Source organism: Phocoena phocoena, chromosome 11 (assembly GCF_963924675.1).
Source record: "Phocoena phocoena chromosome 11, mPhoPho1.1, whole genome shotgun sequence".
Classification (NCBI taxonomy): domain Eukaryota; kingdom Metazoa; phylum Chordata; class Mammalia; order Artiodactyla; family Phocoenidae; genus Phocoena; species Phocoena phocoena.
In genome coordinates this window covers 53,660,631-53,685,573 of record NC_089229.1, presented here as the reverse complement: position 1 = coordinate 53,685,573, position 24,943 = coordinate 53,660,631, and the positions used below count along the sequence as shown (strand labels likewise).

At 34.7% G+C, this 24,943-nt stretch overlaps 1 protein-coding gene across 2 annotated transcripts in view; it reads left to right on the top strand.

Moving 5' to 3' along the window:
* USP15 (ubiquitin specific peptidase 15) overlaps positions 1–24,943 on the top strand; it is a 130,911-nt gene that overhangs the window by 91,183 nt on the left and 14,785 nt on the right. For both annotated transcript variants that reach the window (XM_065887756.1, XM_065887755.1), the window contains 6 exons: positions 14,290–14,463; positions 16,153–16,311; positions 16,391–16,615; positions 23,969–24,052; positions 24,143–24,237; positions 24,335–24,526. In XM_065887756.1, coding sequence (XP_065743828.1) covers positions 14,290–14,463; positions 16,153–16,311; positions 16,391–16,615; positions 23,969–24,052; positions 24,143–24,237; positions 24,335–24,526 — 929 coding nt within the window. The remainder of the gene's footprint in view (positions 1–14,289; positions 14,464–16,152; positions 16,312–16,390; positions 16,616–23,968; positions 24,053–24,142; positions 24,238–24,334; positions 24,527–24,943) is intronic.

Here is a 24,943-nt window from a genome sequence, read left to right as displayed (position 1 = left end):
TGAGACCTACTCTGTGCCAAGTGTTGTTCTAGACACTGGTGGTACAGAGTTGAACAAGACTGTGCCTATCCTCTTGAATGTCGTGCTGTGGTGAATGAGATAGCCATATAAATAAATAAGATGTAATATGTGACATGATAGAAAGCATGATCAGCCAAATGTTTTGAAAGCAAAGAAAAGAGAGCCATTGGGAAATAAGTGAGGCTTCACCAAGGAGGTGACACTTGAGTTGGGTCTTGATTTCATTTGATCGACTATATTATTCATTATGACTTATGTTTGGTTCATCTGGTCATAAAAATAGCAGTGACTTACCAGAGGTACAACTATAACATTATAGCTCATGCTTGTTACCACATTTTTCCACCAAAAAAATCCCTACATCAGAGGGAGAAACACTCCCAAACTCATTCTACGAAGCCACCATCACCTGATACCAAAACCAGACAAAGATGTCACAAAGAAAGAAAACTACAGGCTAATATCACTATGAACATAGATGCAAAAATCCTCAACAAAATACTAGCAAGCAGAATCCAACAGCACATTAAAACGATCATACACCTTGATCAAGTGGGGTTTATCCCAGGAATGCAAGGATTCTTCAGTATACGCAAATCAATCAATGTGATACACCATATTAACAAATTGAAGGAGAAAAACCATATGACCATCTCAATAGATGCACAGAAAGCTTTCAACAAAATTAAACACCCATTTATGATAAAAACCCTCCAGAAAATAGGCATGGAGGGAACTTACCTCAACATAATAAAGGCCATATATGACAAACCCACAGCCAACATTGCCCTCAATGGTGAAAAACTGAAACCATTTCCACTAAGATCAGGAACAAGACAAGGTTGCCCACTCTCACCACTATGATTCAACATTGTTTTGGAAGTTTTAACCACAGCCATCAGAGAAGAAAAAGAAAGAAAAGGAATCCAAATCGGAAAAGAAGTAAAGCTGTCACTGTTTGCAGATGACATGATACTATACATAGAGAATCCTAAAGATGCTACCAGAAAACTACTAGAGCTAATCAATGAATTTGGTAAAGTAGCAGGATACAAAATTAATGCACAGAAATCTCTTGCATTCCTGTACACTAATGATGAAAAATCTGGAAGTGAAATTAAGGAAACACTCCCATTTACCATTGCAACAAAAAGAATAAAATATCTACGAATAAACCTACCTAAGGAGACAAAAGACCTGTATGCAGAAACCTATAAGACACTGATGAAAGAAATTAAAGATGATACAAACAGATGGAGAGATATGCCATGTTCTTGGATTGGAAGAATCAACATTGTGAAAATGACTATACTACCCAAAGCAATCCACAGATTCAGTGCAATCCCTATCAAACTGCCAAGGGCATTTTTCACAGAACTAGAACAAAAAATTTCACAATTTGTATGGAAACACAAAAGACCCCGAATAGCCAAAGCAATCTTGAGAAAGAAAACCAGAGCTGGAGGAATCAGGCTCCCTGGCATAAGACTGTACTACAAAGCTACAGTAATCAAGACAGTATGGTTCTGGCACAAAAACAGATATATAGATCAATGGGACAGGATAGAAAGCCCAGAGATAAACCCATGCACATATGGTCACCTTATTTTTGATAAAGGAGGCAAGAATATACAGTGGAGAAAAGGCAGTCTCTTCAATAAGTGGTGCTGGGAAATGGGACACATGTAAAAGAATGAAATTAGAACACTCCCTAACACCATACCCAAAAATAAACTCAAAATGGATTAAAGACCTAAATGTAAGGTCAGACACTATCAAACTCTTAGAGGAAAACATAGGCAGAACACTCTGACATAAATCACAGCAAGATCCTTTTAGACCCACCTCCTAGAGAAATGGAAATAAAAACAAAAATAAACAAATAGGACCTAATGAAACTTAAAAGTTTTTGCACAGCAAAGGAAACCATAAACAAGATGAAAAGACAACCCTCAGAATGGAAGAAAATATTTGCAAATGAAGCAACTGACAAAGGATGAATCTCATGCAGCTCAATATCAAAAAAACAAACCACCCAATCCAAAAATGGGCAGAAGACCTAAATAGACATTTCTCCAAAGAAGATATACAGATTGCCAACAAAAACATGAAAGGATGCTCAACATCATTAATCATTAGAGAAATGCAAATCAAAACTACAATGAGGTATCACCTCACACCGGTCAGAATGGCCATCATCACAAAATCTACAAACAATAAATGCCTCAGAGGGTGTGGAGAAAAGGGAACCCTCTTGCACTGTTGGGAATGTAAATTGATACAACCACTATGGAGAACAGTATGGAGGTTTCTTAAAAAACTAAAAATAGAACTACCGTATGACCCAGCAATCCCACTGCTAGGCATATACCCTGAGAAAACCATAATTCAAAAAGAGTCATGTACCACAGTGTTCATTGAAGCTCTATTTACAATAACCAGGACATGGAAGCAACCTAAGTGTCCATCAACAGATGAATGGATAAAGAAGATGTGGCACATGTATACAGTGGAATATTTCGCAGCCATAAAAAGAAACGAAATTGAGTTGTTTGTAGTGAGGTGGTTGGTCCTATATACGCTACCAAATGTAAAACCGATAGCTAGTGGGAAGCAGCTGCACAGCACAGGGAGATCAGCTTAGTGCTCACGTACAGGGGTGGGATTGGGAGGGTGGGAGGGAGGGAGACAAGAGGGAAGAGATGTGGAGATATGTATATGTGTGTTGCTGATTCACTTTGTTATAAAGCAAAAACTAACACACCATTGTAAAGCAATTATATTCCAATAAAAATATTTTTAAAAAATCATATTTTACCACAGTAAAAACCACATTGTTCATACACTCAATAAACACATACTGACACCTCCTGGGTGCTAGACAGCAATGCTTTTTCATACGTCTGCCAACTCTAAAAAGAGAAGTACCTAAATATTTTGAGCAGTGACAATATCAATGAAACAAACATAGTCTCCTAAAGTAATTAAGTCAAAAATGATGTTCATATGAATTTGAAGTGTTTGCTGGAAAAATCACTCTTTGCTTTATAATCAAGTCCCATGTATAATTAAAAATATGTCTTCATGTAGATTTTTTAATATATAAATTTATTTATTTTTGGCTGCTTTAGGTCTTCATTGCTGTGTGCAGGCCTTCTCTAGTTGTGGCGAGGCGGGGGCTACTCTTCGTTGAGATGTGCAGGCTTCTCATTGCCGTGGCTTCTGTTGTTGCGGAGCGTGGTCTGTAGGTGCTTAGGCTTCTGTAGTTGCAGCACAGGGACTCAGTACTTGTGGCGCACAGGCTTAGTTGCTCCACAGCATGTGGGATCTCCCCAGATTAGGGCTCGAACCCATGTCCCCTGCATTGGCAGGCAGATTCTTAACCACTGTGCCACCAGGGAAGTCCTATTTAGAGAGGTTTTGTTTTGAATATAAACTCAATCATTGACTGACACACACACGCCAATATACATACACACGTACATATTTATTATGCATATATGAATGAATACATATATTTTTAAATAGTTTTGGTATATCATTAAGGTATTTTGTGTAATTCTTCAGTAATTGCCCACGGCTTTTCTAAGCATTATGTACCTTGCCCAAGAGAAAGCTTTCAGTAACTGTTTTTAAAAGAAATTAAAAACAAGTTCTTGACCAAAATATTACTAACTGTTCATAAGGAAATTCTTAATAGCAAGGTATAATATACTTTATGATTCCTCTTACATTTATTGAATACCATACCAAAAGTATCTATATCATCATAATTATGCCACCATCTTCCTGAGACCTCTCTTACCTTCCCTGAGACTTGTTCCATTAATTGTCTCTTCTTTGTTCTATATCTTTAACCTCACCTCTTCACTGTCTTCCTTTCCTCGTATATGCATGGTCAACTCTTTTTTTTAATGGGGTGGGAGGGAGATGGAGTGAGGAGTAGTACCCTTGACCTTGAAAAGCGTGGTCTGTCTTCCCTACTTTCTCATGTCCCATTCAATAGCCCTCATGTCTGCAGCTTAGCACAGTAGTTAAAGCTTAGATTTTGCAACTTGACTGCTTGGATTCAAATCCTAGTTCTGTTACTTGTAAGTTGTGTGACCTTGGATAAGAAACTTTTTAGTTTATCTGTTAAATGGAGATAACATGCTTAAGTGCTTGGCACATAACAAACAACGTGCAAGTATCAACTGCTGTTATATCATCACTGTGACCATCATACCACCCCACAGAAATTGTTTTTGGTAAGGTCATTCTTGACTCTGTTTCCTAGGCTCTTTGTAGCCCCTTTACCTTTGAGAAGTTGACATCTGCTTAAAAGTGACAAATCCCAGATCTGTCTCCACCATACTTCTCCCTCCTGAGTTTTCCTCCAAAATATAACTATTAGATGGACATTTCTGCCTAAACAATATTAAAGATAACTCAAACTCAGCATGTGTATGACTAAACATATTTCCTAGAAACCCGATGCTTTTATTTATTACACTCCCTTATAGGTGCAACCATTAATTAACCCAAGTCAAAACCTGAGACTTACCACAAGTTCTATTCATTCTACTACCTCTTAAGTGTCACTTGTATCTATCTTTTCCTTTCCTGTCAGTACAGTATTTTAACACTTGAGCATCTTTTAAGTGAACTTTTGAAAAATTCATCTAACTCATCTCTTTGTTCCATCATTTATCCTCTTCTAATCCATTTAGTACACTCCTCCCAGAGTCAGTTTTTAAAAGCAAATACCTCCTTGCTTAAAACTCATTTCCAGGACTTCCCTGGTGGTACAGTGGTTAAGAATCTGCCTGCCAATACAGGGGACACGGGTTCGAGCCCTGGTCCAGAAAGATCCCACATGCCGCAGAGCAGCTAAGCCCATGCACCACAACTACTGAGCCTGCACTCTAGAGCCTGCGTGCCACAACTACTGAAGCCTGCTCGCCTGGAGCCCCCTCACCCCCACTGGGGAAAGCCCACACAGCAACGAAGACCCAACACAGACAAAAATTAATTAATTAATTATTTTTAAAAAAACCTCATTTCCTATCACCTAAAGGATAAAATCCAAACCGGACCCTACCTAGCTCTTTAACCAAAACTAAAAGTTCTTGGAATTCATTAAGTTTCAAGTCTCTTTATATATAATGTTACCTCTTCCCTAGTTGCCTTTCACACACACACATGCATGCATGCACACACACATACAAACACACACACACCCCTTTTCCTCTATCTCTTCTGGACAAATACCTACTACACAGTAAGAATCATGAAATTAGAGGCTATCTTTGGTTTTCTTTTATATCCCCAATGTTTGGTATAATGCCACATAATAGTAACTACATTAGAACAGTGTTTCTCACAGTGTTTGGATGAGACAGTGCTGGTCAACAATAAAATAACTATAGAACTTAAGCATAAGTGAGTGATCCAGAACTTTTATAGCAGTTAGGTTAGTTTCATATCTATTAAATCTAATAATTTTAAAATGGGTCTTTCTTTTCTGTATGTTATTTCTTACTTCATTTTTCTAGTGGTTCATTTTTATTTTCTAAAAAACTTTATAGAAGTATCAGTCTGTGACAGTTTGAAAATTTAAAAAGATACTAGTCCTTCCACATAGATGATTTGAGAAGCACTGCATTAGGAAAATTTACCTGAAATATTTAATACTTGACCTGTACCAGATTAATGATATTTCTGGAGCTGTCTAAATGTCAAAGAGCACAATAATTTTTAAAAGAATTGTAGCTTTTAATATATATATTTACTTCTTGCAAAGACCTACCAATTTATATAAAGTCTAATAAACACTACAGCTTATGTTCTGCCGATGTAGCCAGTCTGATAGTACTTGAATTGGGCTGCCATGTTAATCACAGCTTGGCAGAACATACCCTACTACTCTGCAAATTGTTTCTTGAACGATTTCACAGTGAATGGCATGAAAACATTTTAGAACAGTATTTCTGTATTTCTAGTCTCTTAACATAATGGTCTTCTGTTCTTAATATTTGTTGAGTGATTAATCAAATAAATTTAAAGTTCTCTTTTATTATGAAAATAATTAGAAACCTTCATAGTTATGTTATCACATAGTCCTTAAATTTCTGTTTCAACTCAGCTTAAGTATTAATATTGTCAATTATGGGCCTAGTGTAATGAAATGATGCAGAGAAGTATATGACTTGGTAGTTCTTTCAAACAATGTAGTAAGTCAGTTAAACTTTCTAAAAAAATTCTGCTGTCCCTTTCTTTATGCCTTAGCAGGATAACTAAAAGATGAACAAATCACATAATTCTTAATACTAATTTATTCAAAAATGTTTCTTTACTGAGTATTATGTTCAGGGGACTGAACAAAACTTTAAAACACTTGTTTTTTCTTAAAACCTTTCACTATCTTGCTTGCTTAAAGTATTGGCATTCATTTCATTGTGAGCCAGTTTTAAATTATTAATAGGGTAATTAATAGGTAATAAGCTACTAAACATTAAAATTGAACTAATAAGCTTTAGTTCTTTAAAATAAATATAACTTACGCTAATATTTATTAATGTTATTAGAACCATTTAGCTTAAGCATGCTTCCCATAAACTGAATATCTAAACATAAAAATCATTCAATAAATAGCCTGTTACTTAAAAAAAAAAATTAAACAATTGCTATTACAATCTAGTAGTTTTAAAGCATCATACAACTACCTAAGCTTACCTTAGCATCAATTGTTGATCTAATCATTATCCCAGAAACTTTCAAGTTTCTCTCTATTGCAAGTGGATCTTCTATCCAGTTTCTACTTTTAGCTTTTAATATGAAAAAATCACTGGTCTTTATATAATCATGTTTTCTTAAGCGTGACACCTCTAGTTATAGGACTTACTGCAAGTAACAGGGTAGTCCTTTTGACAAAATTTTCCTTCCTCAATCCCGTAGATGAGGAGGGGATAGGCATTGACATTTCTTTGCTAGCCAAAAGGTTTCCCATTAGTTCTCATACTTCCCAAGCTTTCATAATAATTCTTAATTAAATTCAAGTAGCGTGTGAAGAGAGATTAGATAGAATTTGAAGAAAGGGTGACAGCAGGGACTTTAAATGAAGTTTAATTTTATTCATGTGCAAAGCATAGTGACCAGATTAATGATAAACATGAAAATGTTAGAACATCTTTGTGCAATTCAAAAATACTGCCTTTAGAACTACTTTATGTAAAATTTCAATATTTTAAGTCAAGTGTATGGCAGTTCTCTCTTCACTAACTAGGTGGGAGAGGGAAGAAAACATACTTAAAGTTTTTAAAACTAAATAAATAAAAAGAAAGTTATATCCACTTATATTTTACTTACACAAATTTGTCCTTTAAAGAAAACTTGAAGAGAGAATGGAAATGTAAAGCAAAATAGAGCTATAGTTGTATTTGTTTTCCTAAAATATATGGAGAAACTTCAGAATTGATCTCAAATATAATGAGATTTGCCTTTCCTAGGAAAAAAAAAATAAAACATGAAGTGTCTTAAAAATATCTCATTTTCCAAACCTCCGTGGTGAGGGGCCAGGCTTATATTTGTAGTTCTTCATTGTAAAAGTCTACGTCATAGTTTTCTGTCTTATCCACTACTTTTTTACAGAACTTGAGCCAGTATCCCAGTTTTAATAAAATGCTTTGGAGTTATACAGTACCTTTTTAGAACGTTTATACTCTTGTCATGACGAATTGAAAAATAACATGACAAATTCGAAAATTCTTTATCCATCTAATCTTAAAATCCAAAATAAGATGTTTGGGGGAATTCTAAGATTACTTTAACCATGGATTACTTTAGGTTTTATTTTTTAAATCATAAGAAAATAAAATGGTTTCCTCATTTTAGATTGGGTTTTTAGTATTGGTCAGTTTGAAAGTGTAGCTACTTTAAGAGTTGTGAGTGGCGTTACATTTTGATCAGTTACAGAATGAGTTACACAACTCAAAGGCTTTAGGTAATCAAAAATTAAGTTTGTTTTCTTTCCTGTTCTAGTTACCGGTTTACTAAAATAGTGAGCATACATGATCACTTGAAAATTGGGCTTCTGGAGCACCTGAACAGAAAGGGAGTGGTTCATATTCAGCATTACAAAAGACAACTTTCTCTTTTTGAAGGGGATTACTTTGACTATTTTCCAGGTACTGGGGAAATTCCAGATTCATTACAAGTTATTGGGATGGCTATTAATTATTCATTTCCTAAAATATGTTGATTATAGACTTGAGATTTGGTTATATAGAACTTTATTTCAATTCATCAATTTTTTAAAAATATATAGAAATTTATAGTGAAATACAAAATTGAGACTCTTACATGAGTCACTCTTTCAAAGAACTCGAGAAACATCAGTCTTACTGATCAGAACATATTTAATGGAAGAACTTTTTGAAAGTAATGTAAGAGGAATAGGATTTTTGCATGTGTATGTAAGGAAAAGTTATGTACAAAACATTGTAGTCTTTCCTGAAATGAGAGAGAATCATACTTCACATAATACTCCAATTTTAAGATGTTGGGTTAAGGGCAGAAATTTATAACCAGAGAGTTTTTCATAGATAATTAATACTTTATAAAATAGTCCAATGGTATATGCATTCTTTTTAAAAAAGTTCTTCATGGTGACAGTGATTAAAGGTCTGTATACATTGAGCCATGTAGAATGTCCACTGGATGAGATACTTGATTATTTAGAAGAATTTTTTTAAGAATTGTGGTGTCTAGTTCCAGGTTGATTTGGGAAAAAGAGTCTTCATGAAAATATATTACCAAATATTTTTCTTTCACATATCTTTTACTTATATGGATTTATCTTGACAGTTATTTTTTGGAGTATTCACAATAGTTATTTTTCCTTCATTAAGAAAGCCTCTTTAGGCATTATTTGGACTTTATTTTTGAATTTGTAGAACTTTAAATAGGTTATAGTTATATAACAGGGTGCAAATTCAGATCTTAGTCAAGTGTTTTCCCACTGTTCTCAGTCTCTAAGGACTGATTTACTGTATACGTTTTTATTCATTTATCACACCTTTATTACGGTATGTGCCAGGCATTGTGCTAGATGCTAAGTTACAAAGGTGAATAAGACATGGACTCTGCTCTCAAGATAAGGACAGTCTAAGTGAGTTCAAGGTACAGCATTAGTCCAGAAGAAGGAATGTTAGTTCTTCCTTGAGGTGCTGAGATGTTGAGATGAGTTTTAAAGAATAAATAGGAATTTCTTACAGGGGAAGAATGTTCTAAGAAGGGGAGGAGTACATGCTAAGGCTCAGTCTTAATAGGTTAAACTAAGGAATATATCTTAAGACCCCTTATTCAAATTCACATTCAAGAATACTCTTACTTGCAATTTCCATTTTAAATGCATATGTGAGCACAAGTAGAGAACTACAAAGCCATTTTGAGGAACAGATACATTTGCTCACAAAACGATTGGCTTGCACATAATACACCGTTCTCATCATTCCTCATGGATCAATATCTTTTCATGCTAGCTTATATCCTCAACCTTCCAGTTAGCCAGCTGTGAAGATGCTGTATCACAAAGGCTAAATTAATGAATGCCAAAAGTCTACCATACACTAAATATGAAATTTTAGTATTTCATATTACCATATACTAAATGTGAAATTTAGTTTTTTAATCCTTAGACCTTCAAATGCTCTTGTCAGTTTTGCACACTATTAACTTGCCTAGGGATCATAAAAAACATTTAAATAAATAATTTGCCTAGTTAACGAGTGCATTTGCCTGTTGATTAATGTAGCTTTTTTACTTTTTCTCTCTTGCATCAAGAATTGAAACTACTAGTACAGAATCTTTTTCTTCAGTCTGATTATTGCTTTATTTTTAACATGGTATTTGATAGAATTCTACCCAATATTAGGACCAACTCTAGACACAATTATAATACAAACAAAATGTGGCTTGAGATACATGTTTTATGATCAGTCACATTACTTCATATATGGACCTCATTTTTTTGGTGATGACTTGTAAGAGGTAGTTCTTAAACTATGAAAGTGTTGGCATTTGTTAGTGTCAGGCAGTTGAAATCAAATGAATTAACAGGTGAAGCTCAAAATGGCCTGTGACTATTAGAATGTCACAAAACTCATAAGTAGCTGTAAAAATGACATACTAATATTGTTTATATAATCCTTTTTGTTTTTATCATACATTCATATATATTCTCAGGTTTTGTGGGGGGGGGGTTTTATTCTCAGTTTTTGCTAAGAATAACCATGTATGTTAAGGATGAGGGTTTTTGTTTTTTTTTTTTTTTTGCAGTTCAGGAAACATTGAGAATAAGAGATATATCCACATAGGCACAACATATGTTGTATGATTTCTAGTCCATATTACATTACTGGAGTAAAGTATCATGAGTTAAAAAGGACATTTCCTATGTCTACATATGTAGGACTTCTAATATATATATATGCCTTAAGAAAGGAATTGTTCTGGAACAGTCCCAATCAGATAGGAAAGTGATGTTTTTATAATAGAAGAATCTTTGAGAGAAATGCTTCAGAACTCTGGTTATAGTTTTTATTATTGAACTAATGAAAGTTATCTTTATTCTTTAAAACATTGTATTTAATGGCAGCCAGTCCAGGTATCCAATTTTCTTGTAATTGTCGAAGATGTTCATGTTTCTAAGATAGCCTCATGTTAAAAGACTGAATAATGAGTTGCATAAATTAAAAATCAAGCTGTATTATGACCAAATTTAAGAAATGGGCTTCTTTCTTCTCCCAGAATGATGGCATTGAATACTGATGTCACCTGGAGGAAATATTTTAGTTGTTTGAGCTCTATTACAATAGTTCCTTGAAATTTATACCAAAAGAGAACTTTTAATGTTTAACTGGTTTTCATATTATTTCAAGAATATAGTGACTCCTATAATAACATTACATCAAGGTGAAGGAGAAAATTATGGTATTTTCAAGATGAGGAAAAAAAGTCTAACATCAGTTTAGTTTTTAAACTATTATGATCTATGTAGTAGAACAGTTAAACTGGCTATTGAATTTCTGTATTTGTGTTTCAGAAAATTTTTATAAAAATTAAGGTTGTGAGTTCCTTAAAACATTATGTTCAGCAAATAAGATGCTTTGGGGGACCATTTAGGATTTAATAGTTTACATTTAAATATAAAGTTTGTCTCAAAATATATTGGTTATGATATCTTGACAGGAAATACAGGCAGTTACTTACTAAGGCTATTTGTGCTTTGTTGTTTAGTTTGTTATCAGTGAATTATAATCAGCTTCAAACTGGCATGAGTCACTATGAAAATAAGCACTGGTCTCTGTGTCATTGACTTTTTAAAAATCCAAGTAGAGGCCCACTACAAAGCAGATGGTAGATTAAATGAAAGTCAAACAAAAGGGGACCAGGGAGTTTTTAATAGGTGCTGTCTTTTTTGGATTTAGTATTCAGGTAGAAGTGCTTGAAGAAACTTTTGAAATTATTCATTACAAGCAAAAATATTTTTGCCTTACTTTGTGATATTTCATTCAACAAAATTTGAATACTCTGTGCCAAACATTGAAAGAAAAGAGTTAAAACAAAAGAAGAAGAAGAGATGGAGGATAAACACATTAGTAAATATAGGCAAAAAACATTTTAACTAAGCATGCATTTATTGTATACATGCTAAATGCCAAGGGACATTGTGCTCAGTGCTAGAGACATGAATTTAAAGGATATCATGATTCCTGCTCTCGTGGAAGTCTCAGTCTATTTGGCAAGACAGACAACCTAAAAATTAAAGTTACACTATATTATAAAATAAATGCTGTAATAAAAGTAAGCACTAAGCAATAAGGAAACATACAGGAGGAAACGCTATAAGGGAACCTGGGAATCCTTCCCAGACAGGGTACCTGAATGGTTTAGTAGAAGTTAGTAAGGCAAAGAAGGTATATTTCATATAGGTAGAGTAATGAGAACTTAAAAAGTGAGAGAATGCATGGAGGTCAAAGAACCACAAGTAATCAAATAAGGCTGGGATGGAAGTTTTTTTGTTTTTTGTTTTTTTTAAAGGTATTTTATTGACAAGGGATGAGGCTAAATAGATGGGCAAAAGACAGACCCTTCTAAAGATTTGAAATTTTAATCTGAAATTGCTATTAAAGGATTTGTAGCAAGGAAGTGACATAATTAAGTCATAAATTTTAGTGACAAATTTTAGAAAGATCACTCTGGATGCTATGGAAAGCTAAAAAGATTTTCAATTATAGTTGGAAGCTCTTTGCAAGATAAGGATAAACATGAATAATTAGGTAAAAACAAAGCTCAAGAATTATTCATGTTTGCACAACTTGATTTTTTGAAGTGTTTAAACGGTAAAGCATTAGGTTCTTTATATAATTGTTACACGCAGTAGTAGAATATTATATTCTTAGTATAACCCTGAGCTGATCAAATATAAGGATTTGAAAACTAATTAATAATTGTTGTAAATGCTGTCTGACCTCCAGTTTGCCTCAGCGACTATTTAGTGTTGGTCCTTTTTGTACTAAATGAGATGATACTGCTAAGTGATGGCATTTATGCCCTATGTAGTCATGGTGTATTCTAGGTTGCCTGGCCCTACCTCCAGTGCTGGGTTTATAATTTAAATGACATATATTACAAAAAGAAAAGAGAAAATGAAACTCAGAAGACCTGTAAGATTATGAAAGTTTGAGATATAAAAGGAATTAAGAAGAAAGGTAGAAAAAAAGTCCCTTCCCTAATTACTTCCTACACTGTAGCTTACCTCTTGTTCACATAAAATATTTTACTGTTGAAAAAGACATGTAAATAACTTTACAGGCTGTATAGCCCACCTCAAACATTTTTTAACTGTTGATATTATTTTCATTGCCTAAGAATAATACAATAACAAGTTCCATGATATTATAAAGGGTTCTCCCTTTTACCTTGAGGTAGGGGCCAGACTACCAGTTTGGACAGTATTATTTTTATTAGAAAATTCCAAAATAGATATCATAGTTACATGAGTACACATAAATTGATTTATAATTGAAACCACAAAATATAACGCCGTAATCTATTTTTAAGAATTGAATATGCTTCATTCTGGAGTTTTAGCCAAACAGTATATGACATATAGTCATAGTTTATAGCATCCAAGTTATCAGCGTGAACTCAGCAGGCTGAACCTTTCATAGTTACCAAAACTATTTAACTTATTCCATATGAGTGGTAAGCAAGCTTTGAAAAACTTTTATTTCCGTTAATATAAGTCTGAACTGTTATAATAACAGGTTTCTACTACTCTATGTGCAAGCAACTAGCTTCACTTAAGGCACTTTGTCACTTTACTCCAAGACAAATACCTTCCTGCAGCCAAAAAAAAGTTAACCTATATGACCGTATGTCTGTGTCAGTCATTACATGTTCTAATTAATGGCTCTAGACATCTACTTGATAAAGTAACATTCGGTTCAAAATGAAGTCACATTTTATGGTATTATCAACTTAAAAAAATATTTCATCTTGAGATAAAATATTGTGGAAAAACTACCTCCGCCGTCTATTTTATTTTAAATCCTAAATTATTTAATTCAAAATGGAACAGAGCTGGAGAATTAATTTATTCATAATTTTAATCTTGCCGTAAAGGAAAGTTGGATTGTTTTGTTATTAAAGAAGAGTTAGAAGAAGTAAGAACACAGCCAGAGTTCACATAAATTTTGTTTTCTGAGGTTCAGCTGATCTGTACTCTCCCTTCTAAAAATGGTTGATCCAAAAGGAAAGTTTAGAAGGCTGCACTTTCATGATAAGGAACTGACAATGGAAGCAGTAAATACCTCTTTAAAGTTCATTTCTTGCTTGCCCTCTTTCTCAGTTTTTACCTACTCAGGCTAATTTGCAGATGCCTGGGACGATTAGACAATCCATAATTTCTACCAGTCAAGTAAATGAAGGAAAGAAAATTCTGAGCTTCTCTCCCAGTTAACCAGTAGTTTGCTGTGGTTAAAATTAATGCAGATTTTACAGCAACAAATATTAGCATTTTCATTTACTATAAGTAATTGACTTGAAATTTGGGAAATGAATAGTTGAGTACATCATTTGAGTGCTTATTTGATCAGTTACTTATTAGTGCAAGAGGCCATCATGTAAAGTTTTTGCTGTATATTATCACTTTGTTTCTCTCTACATTTTAACATGTTTAACGTGTGGTTTCTTTTACTTGAAAATATATTTTATTCTTTGCAGTGTTTGAGCAATACACCTCCACTTACTGAATATTTCCTGAATGATAAGTATCAAGAAGAACTGAATTTTGACAATCCCTTAGGAATGAGAGGTGAAATAGCTAAATCTTACGCTGAATTGATCAAGCAAATGTGGTCTGGAAAATTTAGCTACGTCACACCAAGAGCCTTTAAGGTTAGTATGGTAAATACATTTTCAACAAGGCCTATATCACACCCAAGAGGACAAAAATCTTTGGGAAAGGGGTAAAAAATCATAGCTATTACAATGGTTTGTGGCCCTCCAAAGGGACTCAGTACATAAATACATACACGGCATATATGGTATTAAATTTTCAGGGTGGGGCACATAATAGATGATTAATTTAAACTGTCCAAAAAGAGTTCTGGAGGTTGGTAAAGGAAATAATGAAATAAAGTTTGAGAAACACTGGTATGGTTCAAAATGACTACAGACAGCAGTGAGCATTTGCAGATTGTTTTAGAATACAGCACATCTCTAAGAAACCTACATAAATATTTTATACAAATGTAGACTAAATTTGGGCATGTCATTAAACTCTAAGAACTCTATTTTGCGAGTCATTATTGGTTTGAAAAATTATTGAAATGAAACTGGTCTGCAAAGTGAGCACTAAATATTAATTAAATATATTTTCAATATAATTCTTAAACTTCTATGTTTTTTCTTATTTGTGAAGTAGTTAATTCTTAGAATCAAAATCTCAAGTAATTTAGTTTGTCATTCAAATAAGAATTGAACTGAAATTTAGCTTTATATTGTTGAAGTTTTCCTAATTAATTATATGGGTGAGATTTATGAGAAATTTTAAACGTTTGAAGAAAATAAGCAGTTTTCAACCGTTTTTTTTTTTTTTTTTTTTTTGCGGTACGCGGGCCTCTCACTGTTGTGTCCTCTCTCGTTGCGGAGCACAGGCTCCAGATGCGCAGGCTCAGTGGCCATGGCTCACGGGCCCAGCCGCTCCGCGGCATGTGGGATCTTCCCAAACCGGGACACGAACCCGTGTCCCCTGCATCGGCAGGCGGACTCTCAACCACTGCGCCATCAGGGAAGCCCTCAACCGTTTTTTTATACAACTTAAATGATGTTCATATAGAACATGGACTGGGCCACATTTTATTAACTATGTACTAGTTCTTAAAAGATAAAAGACAAATCAAAAGAAGTCCTGCATTTATCTTCCTTAACTTTCCAAACTTAGGACAACCTAGTTCAGACAAGTCATTTCTCAACCCTTATCCATGATTCCAATTAGTTTCATTTTACAAGATGTTCGCAATTATGTGTAAATAGGTCCTTGATATCTGACTTTTTTCTTTTGCATTTCTTTTCAGTTTCATCAAAAAAATACTTAGCACTGCAAAGACTAGGAAAATTATATATGAACATGAATATTCTTTTTATCTCTATGAGATTTATCCTCTCTTTACACACAGAAATTAAATGAGAGCATTGTACTTTTTTTTTTTTTTGCATTGTACTTTTTTCAAGTGACCCAGAAATGTTACTGAATTTTAAGTCTTTAGTGTTTCCCAATCCTTCGTACAAAACTATACCATATTTTCTCAATGTTCTCTCCTATTTCTGTTCTATTTTACAGATTAGTTATCATTATTAAAATATTTTTAGATATGTAATTCTTTACGTGTATTTATCCATATGTAATTATCATATCTGCATATGACTGCAAAAGTGCCACAAGTTGATTTGAGTGTTACACATAAATTTTAGGAAGTAGGTGAATTCACAAATATGGAATCTGTGAATAATGAAAATTGACTATATATTTTTTAAATCAATCTTGTCCCTAGAACTGATTTTATAGTTTTGCTTCTCTTACAGACACAGGTAGGACGTTTTGCACCTCAGTTCTCTGGATACCAGCAACAAGACTGTCAAGAACTATTAGCTTTCCTATTAGATGGACTACATGAGGATTTGAATAGAATTAGGAAAAAACCATATATACAGTTAAAAGATGCTGATGGAAGACCAGATAAGGTAAATTTAACCATATTATTGTCACCATTGTTATAATAATGTGGTATCTCTTTGTAATATGTGTCTGTTTTCCTTACAGGTAGTTGCTGAAGAAGCCTGGGAAAACCATTTAAAAAGAAATGATTCTATCATAGTAGATATATTTCATGGCCTTTTTAAATCAACTTTAGTTTGTCCTGAATGTGCTAAGATTTCAGTAACATTTGATCCTTTTTGTTACTTGACACTTCCATTGCCCATGAAAAAGGAACGTACCTTGGAAGTTTATTTAGTTAGAATGGATCCACTTACGAAACCTATGCAGGTAGGAAGTGATTAATTTCTTTGCATTTGTTATTTTTATAAAAGATTAATGTTGAGTCCTTATGCCTCAAGTACAATTCGATAATAAGCTGTTTTGCATAAGAGATTTTTATACACTAATTAGTACAACTTTTCAGAATCTTGAAAGGGTGAGGGATGTGTAAAGTACCATTATTTGTCATGTAAAAACAAAATTCTCAAAGACTTTTTCTTATCAAAGAAAAATGAGAGGTGGTTTGATTTTACAATATTGGTATGAATATTAGCTTACAAAGATTAATAACATAGTAATTTCCCAGTTTTCCAACTTGAACTTTCTTTAATGTTCATTGTAATATTTTTCCTACTGGCTGTTGGAAGAGAAACTAATACTTGCTATACATTTTGATTCATATAATGATAAGATAATGGTATATTTATTTTTTTAACATCTTTATTGGAGTATAATTGCTTCACAATGTTGTGTTAGTTTCTGCTGTATAACAAAGTGAATCAGTTATATGTATACATATATCCCCATATCCCCTCCGTCTTGCGTCTCATTCCCACCCTGCCTATCCCACCCCTCTAGGTGGTCACAAAGCACCAAGCTGATCTCCCTGTGCGATGCAGCTGCTTCCCACTAGCTATCTATTTTAAATTTTGTAGTGTATATATGTCAGTGCTACTCTCACTTCATCCCAGCTTACCCTTTGCCCTCCCTGTGTCCTCAAGTCCATTCTGTACATCTGCATCTTTATTCCTGTCCTGCCCCTGCCTATTTTTTTTTTTTTGATTCCATATATATGTGTTAGCATACAGAATTTGTTTTTCTCTTTCTGACTTTCTGACTTACTTCGCTCTGTATGACAGACTCTAGGACCATCCACCTCCCTACAAATAACCCAATTTCGTCTCTTTTTATGGCTGAGTAATATTCCATTGTATATATGCACCACATCTTCTTTATCCATTCACCTGTCGATGGACACTTCCATCAGTTGCTTCCATGTCCTGGCTATTGTAAATAGTGCTGCAGTGAATGTTGTGGTACATGACTCTTTTTGAATTTTGGTTTTCTCAGGGTATATGCCCAGTAGTGGGATTGCTGGGTTGTACTGTAGTTCTATTTTTAGTTTTTTAAGGAACCTCCATACTGTTCTCCATAGTGGCTGTATCAATTTACATTCCCACCAAGAGTGCGAGAGTGTTCCCTTTTCTCCACACCCTGTGAGGCATTTATTGTTTGTAGATTTTTTGATGATGGCCATTCTGACTGGTGTGAGGTGATACCTCATTGTAGTTTTGATTTGCATTTCTCTAATGATTAGTGATGTTGAGCATCCTTTCCTGTGTTTGTTGGCAATCTGTATATCTTCTTTGGAGAAATGTCTATTTAGATCTTCTGTCCATTTTTGGATTGGGTTGTTTGGTTTTTTGGTATTGAGCTGCCTGAGCTGCTTGTATATTTTGGAGATTAATCCTTTGTCAGTTGCTTCATTTGCAAATATTTTCTCCCATTCTGAGGATTGTCTTTTCGTCTTGTTTATGATTTCCTTTGCTATGCAAAAGCTTTAAAGTTTCATTAGGTCCCATTTGTTTATTTTTGTTTTTATTTCCATTTCTCTAGGAGGAGGGTCAAAAGGATCTTGCTGTGATTTATGTCATAGAGTGTTCTGCCTGTGTTTTCCTCCAAGAGTTTTATAGTGTCTGAGCTTATATTTAGGTCTTTAATCCATTTTGAGTTTATTTTTGGGTATGGTAGTAGGGAGTGTTCTAATTTCATTCTTTTACATGTAGCTGTCCAGTTTTCCCAGCACCACTTATTGAAGAGGCTGTCTTTTCTCCATTGTATACTCTTGCCTCCTTTATCAAAGATGAGGTGACCATATGTGGGTGGGTTTATCTCTGGGCTTTCTATCCTGTTCCATTGATCTGTATTGCTGTTTTGAACCATACTGTCTTGATTACTGTAGCTTTGTAAAATAGTCTGAAGTCAGGGAGCCTGATTCCTCCAGCTCCGTTTTTCTTTCTCAAGATTGCTTTTGGCTATTCAGGGTCTTTTGTGTTTCCATACAAATTGTGAAATTTTTTGTTCTAGTTCTGTGAAAAATGCCCTTGGTAGTTTGTTAGGGATTGCATTGAATCTTTAGATTGCTTTAGATAGTAGAGTCATTTTCACCATGTTGATTCTTCCCATCCAAGAACATGGTATATCTCTCCATCTGTTTGTATCATCTTTAATTTCTTTCATCAGTGTCGTATAGTCTTCTGCATATAGGTCTTTTGCCTCCTTAGACAGGTTTATTCCTAGGTATTTTATTCTTTTTGTTGCAGTGATAAATGGGAGTGTTTCCTTAATTTCTCTTTCAGATTTTTCATTATTAGTGTATAGGAATGCAAGAGATTTCTGTGCATTAATTTTGTATCCTGCTACTTTACCAAATTCACTGATTAGCTCTAGTAGTTTTCTGGTAGCATCTTTAGGACTCTATGTATAGTCTCATGTCATCTTCAAATAGTGACAGTTTTACTTCTTCTTTTCCAATTTGGATTCCTTTTATTTCTTTGTCTTTGTTTGTTTGCTCTGGCTAAAACTTCCAAAACTATGTTGAATAATAGTGGCCAGAGTGGGCAACCTTGCCTTATTCCTGATCTTAGAGGAAATGGTTTCGATAATGGTATATTCAAATACCTGTAATTTTTAGGCATCTTAAGAACCTGGAAAAGAAGTGGAAATTTAGTTAGGCTAAAAATACTTGTTTCAATAATGTTCTAATCTTTTAACAGTTTGGGTTATCAAATAACACTTAGTCTATGCAAGAGCCCTGTGCTAGACCTTAATATCAGTTGTCTGCCTGATTCCATTGCCTAGTGTTATAATTGGATTATTTTATATTTTATGGAGCAAAACACTATATTTTCTCCTTTTATTAATCAGTTAATCGTTTTCTGATGCTTGACCCACCCTAATAAAATATTTCGTTCCTTTTCTTCCTTCTGTTACCCTAATTTCTATTATAGCACTTACCAAATTTTATTATGACCTTTGGTTTACTTTAACTTTTGTCCCCAGACCATGAATTCTTTGAAGAAAAGGACTTCGTATATCTTTGTATTCCCAACCCTCATGACTTAGAAGTGTTCAAAAATTTTATTCATTCAAATGGGCACCTACTGACTGTAAAGCTCTGGTAAACAAAACAGACATAGTTCCAACTTTAGAAGATTCTTTACTAAAGATCTTAGTTTAGGGTTCTAGCCAGAAGTGCAGTTTGTTAGAGCCTGTTAGTCGTATTAGTCTGCTCGGGCTGTCATAACAAAATACCATAGACTGAAGGACTTAAGCAACAGAAATTTATCTCCCCACAGTTCTGGAGGCTAGAAGTCTAAGACAAGAGAGCCAGCCTGGTGGTTTCTAGTGCAGACTCTTCCTCACTTACAGATGGCCGCCTCCTCTGCTGTGTCCTCACAGTGCAGGGAGAGAGACTGGGAGCACAAGCTTTCTGGTGTCTCTTCTTACAAGGATGCTAATCACATCATGAGGCCCCCACCTTCATGATCTTATCTAAGTCTCTCAAAGGTTCCATCTCCAAATACCATCACATTGGTTGTCAGGGCTTCACATAGGAATTTTGAGATGACAGAATTCAGTCCAGAGCAGTGTTCATGAAATCTTTATGAAAGGTATGCTTTGAACAAAATTGTCATCGTACCATTCATTTAGTGGAAGTGTTTGGGTTTACTGTCAACAGGGCACAGAATATGAAGTATTCATAAAAATATAGTACTTTCATCCAAAATAATTAAAGTTGGTAGAGACTAGTCATGTACTCAGTTATGCAAATTTCACCCATTTCTTTTGCTATTTATCCATTTGCTTCATGAACTGATTGAACCTGGTATCTTCATGTCAGTATTTCATCCAGCAGTGCTGAGAATATTTTAGATAACAAGAGAGACATGGCACTTGCCCTTATCCATGAGCAAGGTTAATAAATACCTGCTTTTATTTTTGGCCAGGGGCATATATGTTCACATGTCTAAAATCACATCCTTTAGATACTCACCTATTCACTTGTTTAGAAGTATAGGATTTTTAACATTCTTTTGAATGGAGAGAAGGTATAGCAATACTAAACTATATCCTTAACCTCTCTAGTTTGTAACTTTACAAATATATGCCAGTGAGTATAATGGAATAAGAGAGGAGTATAAAAAATGAGTAAAAATTTATTGCAACATAAAATAAATGTACTCTATTTCTCTATACTCATTTGTTAAAGATAGTACTTTCCCATGCCAATAATATAACATCTATTATGTAGAAGCAAATTGAAATCAAATTACACATTAACCTGGAAAGTATGTGTTGAATGGTCTTCTGTAATTTGGGTTTTAAATTATTTTTCCAGCAATGTGAATTTCACTAATTTACCTCTTTTCTCACTTGGTGACCAGAAACGTAAATTTGTGGAGGTTAGAGCCGTGATCAGCACAGAGGAATTGTGATTTTTTTTTCCTCTTGGAGACAGTAACAACTCAAATACAAAACGATCACCTCATTAACACTGTGCTTTAACCAGCTCTAGAGGAAAAGGGAATTAGCTAGGTTGGCCCACTTGATGAGTTTACCCATCACTGAAGGTGATTTGAGTCATGGACGTTTATTTGTAATTGTGTTGAACATGTGTTATGTATTGGACTCACATACTGTGCAAGATGCTGGAAGTACAAGGGTGTTCCTAGTCATTGTTCTCAAGAAGCTTTTCATACAGTGTGAAAAGTGCTCTGACAGGGTGCTGTAGGGATATACAGAAGGAATAACCTACCCAAAGTGGTGATGATGCCTTTGCTGAATCCTGAAGGGTGATTAGGTTTTAAAATTAATCACATGAAAGTTGGGAATAAAGTATTATATAGAACAAGAGAGTGACACGTACAAAGGGCTGAAGGCAAAAGAGAATGTGGCCCACTTCTGGAAACTACAAATAGATAATATGGTAAGCAGAAGCTAGGTCACAAAGAACCTTGATGCTTTCAGAGCAAGTTTGGACTTCATCCTAAAAGACTAAAGGAGCCATTAAAGTGTATTAAGTATAAAGAGATTGTGTGGTCAGATTTGTATTTCAGAAAGAACATTCTGGCTAGTGCAGAGATTGGATTGGACGGGCTTAGATCAGATGTACTAAGACCAGGTAGGAGGTTTTTGCAGTGAGGAGATGACAGAGGACAAGGGCTTGAACTCTTAAGCTAAGTGTCAGGATGGCAGTCAGATAGAAGAACCAGTTGAATATAGGAGTTGAAAATGTATTAAGAGTATTCAAGTTTATTGAATTGGAAAACTGAGAGAGAATGGTACTATTTGTTTTAATGGGAGATATAGGAAGAAAGGTTTAAGAAGAAACCTATTTTAGTATTGGATATGTTGGCCTAACATGACCTAAATCTGTGTTTAGTATTGGACAAGTTGAGATTCATGAGGAAAATTTAGGAGAGATATCAATAAGCCTTGACTTTATGTATGTAGACTAGAGGAGGGAGGTCTGTGCTTGAGATATAAATTGGGTGGTGAGCTCTATGAAGATGGTAGTGAATGTCTTAGAAGGATGAGATCACCCAAATGATCATCTAAATCAGAACTGTTTTTTTAAAAAAAAGGGCCATATTAATAATTATACCAGGACATCAGGCTAACCTAGGACTCGCCAAAGCAAACTGGGATACATTGTCACCTAGTCTAAGGAAAGCGTATAGAATCAAGAAGGCTGAGGATAAAACTCTGAAGGCTAATGCTAGAGGATAGTTCTTTACTCAAAAGAAGGTGTGACCAGGACATTAAAGAATAAGAAGTGTAGTGTCATAGGGAGAGGAAAATTTTGAAGGAGGCAGTGGTCAGCAGTAATGCTGCAGAGAGTTCAATAAAGTAAGGACTGGTAAAGATTTAGTTAAATGATAGTATTGACAGCCTTGGTAACAGGTTAAATAAAGAGGTGAAGGCAAAAGCCAGGAGTGGATAAATAAGTGAATGAGAGATAAAGAAGTTACAATAGTCAGTGTAGACATTACTTTACAAGGTTACTTATAAAGCAGAGGAGAAAGGGAGATAATTAGTGGAAAATTATTAGAAAACAGTGAGAGACTGTTTTGTTTTTTGAGACTTGTATACAGTTCAGTGCTTTTATAAGTCAAGATAAAATGAAATAAAGGATAATTGCTGGGTTTATGTTCTAGAGCAGCGGTCCCCAGCCTTTTTAGCACCAGGGACCAGTTTCATGGAAGACAGGTTTTCCACGGAACAGAGGCAAGGGTGGGATGGGGTGGGGGATGGCTCAGGCAGTAATGTGAGTGATGGGGAGTGATGGGGAGCGATGGGGAGCGGCAGAAGAAGCTTCGCTCGCTCACCTCCTGCTGTGCAGCCCGGTTCCTAACAGGCTGAGGAACAGTACTGCTCTGCGGCCTGGGGGTTGGGGACCCCTGTTCTAGAGGAGGCAGAAAAGGATAGATGCCAGTGTTAGCCTTGAATGGGGAAGAGTAACACCTGATTCTCTTTCCTTGTGTCAAAAGAGACAGAGAAAAGGACCTTTTAGACACAAGTTTGTAAGGGGAACAGTAAGTTGGAGATTTTCCTATCCAGTAGCCTATATTTTGCTCAGTGAAATAGGTATTCTGCTGATAGTGAGGGGAGAAGTGGTAAAATTAAAAGCCTAAGAAATGGTGAAGATTTTAAATAGTTATTGAGAAAAATAAGAGAATAAGCGAATAAAGGCTACACAGAAGAATTTCTGGCTGGTGTTGAAGGATCAGCTGAGATTGAGCACTGTGAGTCTGTAGTACACCAGTCTCTGAAGCTGAGCAGTTTACTCCAGCATTCTAAACAACTCTGAGAAAGTACAGCAAGAATAAAACTGAATAACAAAGTAATTAAAGTTTTTGCAATGAGTGGTTGAAGGGATGAATCATGGGGGTGGAAGGGCATGGACATAGTAGGGAACGGATGAACTAGGAGAAAATTGAGAATTAGGAGGACTAGATATCTCAGTGCAAGCCAAGAATAGGAAAGAATGAGTTTCCAGGAAAAGTAAATAGTGATTAAACAGTTAAGAGTCTAAGATGTCAGAAGTGGTGCAGGAGATGGCAAGGTCCAAGAAGTGAACTACAGTTGAAGCAAGTGTAGGTCTTTGAATTGAGGAGTCAGGAAACAATAAGATAAACCATCCATGTGGACTTTGTCACCCAGGATGATGCCAAGTTTGGAGACAAGACACGGTGAGCCAGATGCCACCGTGAATGTGAGGAAGCAACCAAAAGGTCCATCTCACCTAGTGAATATTTTCCAAAGTAATAAATGTATTATTTTCTTTTTGTTTTTTAGTACAAAGTGGTTGTCCCCAAAATTGGAAACATACTTGATCTTTGTACAGCGTTGTCTGCTTTGTCAGGAGTACCTGCAGATAAGGTAGGATGTTTCTGGGTTTAAAGTATGTAAGTTGGAGTTTAGTTTTTCACTGTTGTAAAACCAGCTTAATAGAAATTTATTTCCTTTTAGATGATAGTTACTGATATATACAATCATAGATTTCACAGAATATTTGCAATGGATGAAAACCTTAGTAGTATCATGGAACGGGATGATATTTATGTGTAAGTATGAAATCTATTTTGCAAATATTACTTGAGAAAAAATTGAAAAGAAATATCATAAAATTTTCAGAGTTTATAGTCAATTTTATCCTTGTAGGTTTGAGATTAACATCAATAGAACAGAAGATACAGAGCATGTGATTATTCCTGTTTGCCTGAGAGAAAAATTTAGACACTCAAGTTACACCCACCATACTGGTTCTTCACTTTTTGGTCAGCCTTTTCTTATGGCTGTACCACGAAACAACACTGAAGATAAACTCTATAATCTTCTGCTTGTGAGAATGTGGTAAGTGCCAAACAGGTCTACATTAACAAAAAAAAATACTAAATAGCTAATAAAAGTAAACATGCAAGGTACTATCAGAATATAATTAGTTGTCTGTATTATTTCAGCTTTGTTTAGATGGGTAGCAATGTAAGAAATCACATTATAGTCTAATCCAGTTTCTTGATCATGTAAACCACATTACTGAGGTAATTTTAAACCCAGGAAGCATAAATTCTTTTAGTTGTTTTACACCAAAAGTTTACAGTTGGAAGAAAATAGGAATTTATCATGTTTGCACTCTGAAATCATAACAAATGTCATGTGCTTCATTTCTTTATACACCGTGCTCATACTGATAACAAGAACTCATACTAATAAATATTTTTATTTAAAAGGATAAACTTTCATGGTTGATCCTTTTGCAAGGCAACACCT